Source organism: Mesoplodon mirus, assembly GCF_964341445.2.
Source record: "Mesoplodon mirus genome assembly, chromosome: 12".
Taxonomy (NCBI): domain Eukaryota; kingdom Metazoa; phylum Chordata; class Mammalia; order Artiodactyla; family Ziphiidae; genus Mesoplodon; species Mesoplodon mirus.
In genome coordinates, this window is record NC_138988.1 from 73,558,023 (window position 1) to 73,566,732 (window position 8,710).

The window sequence follows — 8,710 nt, forward strand, 5'->3', positions numbered from 1 at the left end:
ATCAGCTTGATAGTAAGAGGTTCCAAGGCCGATGGGAGATGAGGTCTCTGTCTGCAAACAGCACACCTGGGGCTTCTCTGCCATCCAGCCAGGGCCAGGAGTCTGTGGCTCTCAGCAGAATCACCTCAGTGGCTCCCCCCTACCCCCAGGGACTTCCCCCTGGTGCCCCCTGCTCTGCCCTCTGTCCCCCGCCATGTTCCAGGCAGCCGAGGGGAACTGAGAGGATGCAGTGCAGCCTCCGGTTCTGGGAAGGCCTGAGTCCAGCATTGCACAGTCCTCATCCCCAGCCTGGCTCCAATTCAGACAGGTCCCCATCTTCACTCCTCCTCTGGTCTCCCGGGACCCCTCTGGGAGAAGCTCCCCCCCACCGTACAGTTAAGTGGCTTCAGACCAAGCAGGCTTCCACGGAGGCTCCGGTCTTGTGGATGGGTCCCTCCAGGATCTGGCAGGATCACGGCATATGCTGTAGCCTGCGAGGATGGGGACAGAGATGAAAAAGCCGGTCCTCCTGCTCACCACCCACAGCTCCTGGGCCAGTGCAGCCCCTCTGCCTCTGCCCTCCGCTTCCTGCTGGCTCAGCCCCAGAAGGCTACGCTGAGCTGTCGCTGCCTGCCCACCCACCTCCCTCACCTGGGTGCTGTACAGTCCTCCTGACACACCGTCTGGGGACCAAGGGCAGTCGGGCACTTTAGAAAGGGTTTCAAACCCCCCAGCGCTCTGTCCTCGGGGGGCCAGGAGGGTGGGCTCTACTCACTTCCCACGTGTCGCTTCTTCCAGAACCCATAGACCACAATCAGCATCACAGGCACTGGGAGTAAGGCCAGCACCGCCATGAGCACAGCAGGATAGAAGTCCTGGTGCCTGCGGAGACAGGACAGCGTGCGCAGGAGGTGAGTACCAGGGTGCCCCGCCCTGGCCCACGTCTTTCTGCACACCACGGGGGAGGAGTGGGACCAGGGGGAACCTGCCAGTCCCCGCGGGGAGTGATGGCCTCTCTTCCTTGGGGACCCACCTGTGGGAGAAGGAAGTGAGATGCTCAGAGGTCAGGGGATGAAGCCCCCTGTCCCCCCCCCCAGAGAAGGGAAGCACCTCTCCACTTTAGTACCTCTCCTCCATTATTCCCCCAAATCTGCTGAGGACAAGGGCTCTAAGAGACCCCCATTTGTGACAGAAGAGACCAACGTTCTTACTCTCCTCGTGGTGACTGAGGATGGCACTTCCCGCCTTTGTCCTCTGGAACAGATGCTATAGGTGCCCTGCCTATATTCCCTTGCTGTATCACTTCCATGTACACCAGTCCTCAGCAACTCCATTTAAAAATTTGGGGGCCTGAGGGCTTTCTCTTGTCACTGGCACTCTCCATGCCACGCATGGCAGGCAGCCCTCTACCAATAACCAACAGAGTGGGTATATAAATACCCCAGCTCCCTTGCCCTCCAGGTGGCTGCTAGACACTGGACCCTAGAGTCTTCCCAATGGGATTGAGCTCTTGCTGCCCCCAGTGATAACCAGCCTCAGTAAGGTCTCTATCTGCTGCCTTCCCTTCCCTGTCTCACTTCCCCATGCTCTTTCCAGTGTTCCAAATACAATGTGAATCCTGGCCTCAGAGTCCACTCCTCAGGGAACCCAAATTAAAGTGTCCCCATTTCCCACTTCTTACTCCCCAGGCTGCTCCCCTTGTCTGGCCCCTACCCTCTCCTCTTCATCCACAGACTCTTATGCTGACCCAGCCCCTGCCCTCCTTTCCCGCTGCCATCATTTCTGTCCCATGTCCATCCCAGCTTCCCTCTCCCACCTCCTGTTCAGCAACAGGCCAAACTGAGTTCCCGGTGGGCAAAAGGGGCTGGTCTGCTGCAACATTTCACCTTGGGGTCTGTTCAGGCACCAAGAACTGTTGCCATGTCTGGGAAAATGGCATTCAACCCAGGCCCCCCGGGTACCTGCTGGGGGATAATAGGTTGAGGAGAGACCTGCCAGTGGGGCACATTCCCGTGGTGGGCGATCCCATGGTGCACAGGTGCACAGCCTTAGTGGGGGTGGAGGCTGGGCCAGCAGCGGAGGCTCCGGCATTGCTGGGAGACGCAGTCACTGTCTGGGACCCCATGGTCCTCCTGGGCCCCATGGTAGAGGGGCTGGTGCCAGTGAAGCCGTAGCCTGTCACAGAGGTCAGTCTGATGCTCCCTGAGGCAGGGAAGGGCAAGAGTCTAGCCAAGGTGAGGAGTCCAGGTGTGAACACCGTCGTGCTGGTGGTGAAAGGGGCATCAGGGCCTGAGGTGAGGGCTGGGCCTGCTGTGACGACAGTTCCACTCTGGAGGATGGTGGGCAGCTTCGTAAGAGGAGTGTTTCTCTTGGTTGTGGAGGCTGAGGGACCAGAGAGGGAGGAAGGTGAGACTGAGTCGGGGGCCTTGGTGCTGGAAGCAGCTCCCAGCAGCCCCCACACTTGTCTGGGTAGGACCTGTCCTTGCCTTGCTCCTTGACCTTGGACCTAGGATTCTGCTCTGCTGAGGGACCAGGTGCGTGCTTGTTCAGAGGGTGAGGTCAGGGAGGAGGAAGTAGGCACAGGAAAGAAGGAAGAGTCTTTCATAAAATTTTTAGTGTCCCCTGTCAGGCCACCTGGGCCAAGAGGACACTTCCCTCCCCACCCCCATCTCTCTTGTCACTGCCTGGACCTTCCTCATTCCTGTAAGTCAGAGATTTCTCTGCTCTGATGTTGAACATGAACTTTCACAGTTGCTCCATGATTGGCGACTGGGATCCAGAGATGAAGACAAGGAAGCATCAAAGGCCCAGATCCCAAAGAACGCCATAAGCAGCAGGGCCAGGTGCCTTCCTTGGGGGCTTATTAAGAGACACAGGAACTGGTCCTGCCACCTTCATGCATCAGTTCAGGCCTTTATCATCCCATTTTCTAGAAGAAGGTTGGACTTTGGATGGTGGAAGAGGAGGGAGTGGTAGGAGCTGAGAGGGCTCTAGAAGGCAGTGTTGAGTCTTTCTCATCAGGGAACAGGAAAATAGAGAGGGATGGTGAGGGCGAGAGGGCTGCTGTTGGCTGCTGCTGCATCCCACTACTATGCACGCAAGGATGCACTCCTGAGGGCCAGATGGTCACCATGGAAGGCACCCATTTTTCTGGGCAAGGGAACCAGAACAAGTGGCATTGGTGAGGGTGGGGATGGGGGAAGGGGCTGATCTGGAGCCAGATCTCCCACATCATCCTACTCAGCAGTGTGAAGAGACCCCCAAAGGACCTTTCAAAGAACTCATACACAGGTGCCTTGGGAGAGCCAGCATTTGGCCACAGAGGATCTAAGAGTGGGCAGAAAAGGAGTGACATCCAACAGAGAGAGACCTCCTACAAGGGTCAGTGAAGTCACACAACCGTTTCCCTGTCCTTCATCCCTGCCTCAATATACCAAGGCGTTGGGAGGGGCAGGGCCAGGAGGAGGTGATGGAGAGTGGTACCCCTTCCCTACCTCCTGAGATCAAGGAGGGGGACTTGGACAGCAGAAGTCCCCCTTCTCCACTTCAGGTGCCTGGGGCCATAAACCTGGTTTTCAAGGGGGACTGGAAGAGCATATATTGCTAGAAGATTCGCATTTTTAATTGCCTGTGCATTTTTTATTTCCTAATAATTGAAAAGGTCTGCAAAGTTGGAATCGTCCCAAACTGTGGTTAAGAGATGGAAAGTGAGATCTGACATAGTACAACAGAGGGATACACTAAGGGAAAAATAAAACCATTTCATGTTCATATCCCTACAAATTAAGACTTCAATAAATTGGTTTCGACTACTTCCCTAGGGCTAAATCAGAACCGGAGAGGGAAGGAATGAGATTTGCTCCATATTTTAGAGATAGCAGTTACCCTAGCTCAGACCCAACAGAAGATGGGGATGCAGTTGGGTTAGGGGAACAGGGAAGGGTGAATAATAAGTTTCACAGTCACTGGCTGCTCTTTGCAGGCTCTTTGTCTGGCTCCTCACCCTTTCCCATCTTATAAATGTGGCAGGAGCACAGGGCTACTTTCTTGGCCCTCCTCTCTTTTTCTACACTCAAGGGAGAGTTTTGATAACCTTAAAGACAAGGCACAGTATCACCACCTCTAAACTTTCCCATAGCTTCCTATTCTACCTAGGATAAAACTCAAACCCCAAATCATGGACTTTAGGGCTGCTGTTTGCCTGACCCACCTCATCTTCTATCACTCTGCCCCACACTCAGTATGGACCAGCTTCTTCTCACCTCAGGGACTTTGCACATGCAGTTCTCCCCACCTGGAAAGCCCTTTGAATCACCCACTTTCAACAGGGCTAGAAAGCTCTCATCACACGCAGGCTTTGCTTGATGTCATCTGCTCAGGGAGGTCTTCTCTGATTCCCCACTAATTCAGTAGCTCCCCCCCCACCACTGAACTTTCTAGGTCATCACATTGTTTTATTTTCTTAAGAACATTTATTGTTATCTGCAACTGTTTATCTGACAATGTGCTATTGCCTGTCACCTCCCATAGGATAGGAATGGGTCCAGTTTTGCTCACCACTGTATCCTCAGAGCCTAGAATAGTGCCTGGCACAGAATCAGGGCTCAGTGAATATATATTGAACAGATGATTGAATAAAACAAGCACAGAGAGTCCTGAGTTCTAATCTCATATTGTCCACTTGCTAGTTCTGTGACCCTGGACAAAGTCAGAGCCGCGAGGACTTTTTAGATCTCATTTCCTTCATCTGTAAAAGGGTGACAAGAATGCCCATGAAGGTGTCTGGAAAGGAATTGTGAAAACACCACTGTACATCATGCCTATTAATGGATTTTTTTTTTTTTTTTTGCGGTACGCGGGCCTCTCACTGTTGTGGCCTCTCCCATTGCGGAGCACAGGCTCCGGACGCGCAGGCTCAGCGGCCATGGCTCACGGGCCCAGCCGCTCCGCAGCATGTGGGATCTTCCCGGACCAGGGCATGAACCCGTGTCCCCTGCATCGGCAGGCAGACTCCCAACCACTGCGCCACCAGGGAAGCCCGGATTATTATTGTTGTTATATTTGATGTCAGTGGAGTACAGGGTGGGGAGGACACCCCCCCCCAGCATCCCAGTGCCCCAGCAGGCCTGCTCACCTGGAGACACTTCCAGCAGGAAGCCCATCAGAGGGTAGAGGATGCCAGAGCTGTTGCGCATGCACCAGTACCGGCCCGAGTCCTGGCGCCTCAGGGCCGCCATGGTGATACTGACCACCTTGGCCTGGGTATCGTCCTGCAGCAAATAGCGCGGCCCCTGCACCCCAACACGGGTGAACACAGTCTCGCACTTCTTCCTCCTGATTTTGCACCAAACCTTACCCTCTATGTGGTTTTTGCGGCTCTTGTAGGAGCACTGCACAGACAGAGTCTCCCCTTCAAAGTACCGCACTTTGGAGTACACGCTCTCGACAGGGGCACCTGGGGAGACACGACTTGTTGAGAAAGGAGGAAGGAAGCATCTTGAAACTCAAAGCTCGTGGTGAAGGGAGAGGAGGTGGATACTGCTCTGCTGTCATGGAACTCAAGAGTGTGGAAAAGAAATACAGCCCAACTCCGATGGAGTGGGACACAGTCTCCTCCCCCAGGGAGCTCTTGGTCTGCTGGAGGAGACACGAGCCCCGCCCTGTAGTTCCCAGACTGATGGGGGAGACAGTCAGTAGTCCTGTGCCCTTGGGGAATCCTAAAATGATGAGGAAGATACAGGGCTAGCCCTACGGGGACTCCCAGTCTGATGGTGGAGACACAGGCCTAGCCCACAGGGAGTCCCTAGTCTAATGAAGGAAACTCAGCCCTTACACTCAGGGAACTTCAGCAGACGCAGCCGTTTTCTTTGCGGCATTTTCTAGTCTGATGGGAGAGTAATAAGCCCTGTCTTCAGGGTCTTGTGGGAAAGAGTCAGGTCCTGCCCTCAATAAGACAGAGACACAGACAAAAACGCAAGTCATCATTCTGAAATTCCAGAGCACAAAGAACTTAGGTAGATAAGAAAATTCAATCTTTGAAAATATTACGAGTAGTTATTTGTTTCACAAACAGGTTTACTCTAGTCACCTTTTAAATAGCAAGTTGTCTGAGTTCATTCTAGGTGATGTTTAATTTTTTTTCTTTAGCGGTACGCGGGCCTCTCACTGTTGTGGCCTCTCCCGTGGCGGAGCACAGGCTCCGGACGCGCAGGCTCAGCGGCCATGGCTCACGGGCCCAGCCGCTCCGCGGCATGTGGGATCTTCCCGGACCGGGGCACGAACCCGTGTCCCCTGCATCGGCAGGCGGACTCTCAACCACTGCGCCACCAGGGAAGCCCGGTGATGTTTAATTTTAAAATATTCTAGTTACCTAAAACCCGTAGATCCGATATGCTCAGACATTTATATACACTCCCAATGGAGTGTAAACCAAAGAATTCTACAATTATTCACTGTTCCTATGTTGCCTTCTATGCCTAGGAAGAAGATGTGGTCAGTGAGCTTCATAACCCGTGGTCTGATGGGGAGGGAGTAGAATTAAGGCTGGGGTGGTGAATCAGGGGACAGGGAGAGAGAGACAGCTGCAGTGAGGGCCCTCCAGCCCTCTACCCACCCTCAGCTTGGCGTTTCCTCCTCTAACACCCTCCGAGCCTTCTGCAAACACGCACACAGTTCTCCCCAGTAGGACAGAGTGGACGGCATTTTGGAGTCTAAATAAACATAGGTTAAAACTCGGGTTCTACCACTGACTAGCCATGTGAGCAGATCACTTAATGTCTCTGTTTCTTCTCTGTCTCTGGCTGGCTCTGAGAACTGTGCCCCAGGACAATGCCTTGAATGTAGTACATGCTCAGTGCACGTCTCCTTCTCCCAAAGGCAGGTTGCTCCAGACTTTCCCAACGGAACCCAGAGCTGTGATAGCCAAGGGCCCAGCACCCCAGACATCCGCCTTAGTTTCCAACCCAGCTGCCACTAGAGTTGAGGCTTGGAGTAAGGTAACGCCCTCTCTCGTATCACTTTGTCCCATGCAAGTTAAACAGAACGATCCAACTCAATTATTTGGCAGGTGGCAGGTTTGGGGGACCCCAGGGGACACTCTTCTGCCCTGGAAAAGCGGGTCTCTCTGGGAGAGGCGTACAGATAGGGCGACCTTGGAACGGGTCTCCAGGGCACTGTGTTTATGTGTGCCCACCTTCCACCCCTCACACAGGAGGTGCCCAGAACTGAACAGGAAATGGTAACTTGGTTGTCATGGCAGCGAGCAAGGCAGGATTGGGTGAGGCCCCCTCAAGGAGCATTTAGTAGCTGTGGGGTGGGAGAGATTGCTTCAGGGATTGCTTCCCTACCCCCACCCCAGGACAGGGGATAGGGACGGAGGTCGTGGCATCAACATTCCAAGAAAAAGCAAGTTCAAAGCGCACACACGTAAGGTAATGATTCCCACAGGAACCAAACAGGGTTCTTCTGACAGAGGCCACGGGACGAGGGCTTGTTGTGTGTAAGGAAGTGGGGTGGCCCTGGTCAGAGGTCCTGAGGAAGACAGGCAGATAAAGGGGCCCATGCAGAGAGGGTCCAGAGCTTTATCTTAGCTTGTGAGGCCTGGGTTAGCTTTGCCCGGGGCCAGATACTAGGAGGGCACCTTCTCACCGGTCTCTGCTGGGGAGCTACGAGGTCAGCCAGACCGTCTCCTCCTCTTCCAACCCCACAAGATCACTGAGCAAGGAAAAGCAGGAAGGGGGTCCAGGAGCAGACCATTCCCTCCCCCGTAAGCCACCCACCCACCCTCTCACCTGCGACAGGGCCCTGGAGCCACAGCAGCAGCAGCAGCAGGAAGGCGGGAGCCATGGCTCCGTGCAGTGGGGATGGGCACAAGTCCAGCAGGGGGCAGGGATCCAAGGTTAGGGCCCCAGGCCTATGCTGGACGTACCACTTGGGGCTGCCAGGGAAGACCTGGGGTTCTAAATATGAAGTTGCCCATTTAGGGAAGTGAGGAAGTTGTGGGACCCACTGTGACCAGCAGACCGCAGGGGCCCGCAGGGCCTGCGAGAGGGCGGGGCTGGTGCAGTTTCCACCCCCTCTTACTCAAAACTTCAGGCAGGTGTGGCTGCTCCACCCGGTCCGGGGCCTCCCAGCCCAGGGAGGGCTCTCAGGGTCAGAAGACTCCTCACCCTCTTTGGATTCCCTCCTGGAATCTGGTCCATTAGGAATGCCATCCTCTGAAGCCAGTTATTCATCTAGGGGGCTAGTGTGAAGTTTCTAGAACCTCAGGCACAGACTTCCCGGGAATTCTCTGGGCTCAGAGACCCAGAGATATAGGCTATGGGGCTTGGGTGGGGCATCTCAGACCCAACGTTTTTCACAAACCCACATTCACAGGGAGCTTCTTGTAAACTCCCATTTGTTTATTCATGCACCCATTCGTGCATGTGTGTGTTCGTTCTAGCACTCTGCCTCTCTCTCTCCCAGGCTCCTGGCTGGTCAGAACAGTCACTCATGCTCACACTTGCAAATGACCCCTTATATGCTCAAATGCAACCTTATTTTTGTCATGGTTAGAGTGACAGGAGAAAAGAAGATGCAAATTGTAAGACTCGGAGCATAAAGTTTGGGTTCAGGGAGGAGCCCCTGTGCTTTCACGTATGCGCGCGCGCACACGCACAGACACACATACACTCACACACTCTCACACTCACACACAGATGCATACACTCACTCTCATACTCACACACAC

The 8,710-nt window shown here is 54.3% G+C and overlaps 1 protein-coding gene across 1 annotated transcript; it reads right to left on the reverse strand.

The window, feature by feature from the left end:
* Nucleotides 1-375: 375 nt before the first annotated feature.
* On the reverse strand, nt 376-7,824 carry LOC309813668 (trem-like transcript 2 protein; the record flags this gene model as incomplete). Its single annotated transcript, XM_082638726.1, has 5 exons — nt 376-470; nt 755-861; nt 1,941-2,361; nt 5,114-5,434; nt 7,770-7,824. 5 exons carry the CDS (start codon nt 7,822-7,824, stop codon nt 376-378), a joined length of 999 nt encoding a protein of 332 aa, XP_082494852.1.
* Between the last annotated feature and the right edge of the window lie 886 nt (nt 7,825-8,710).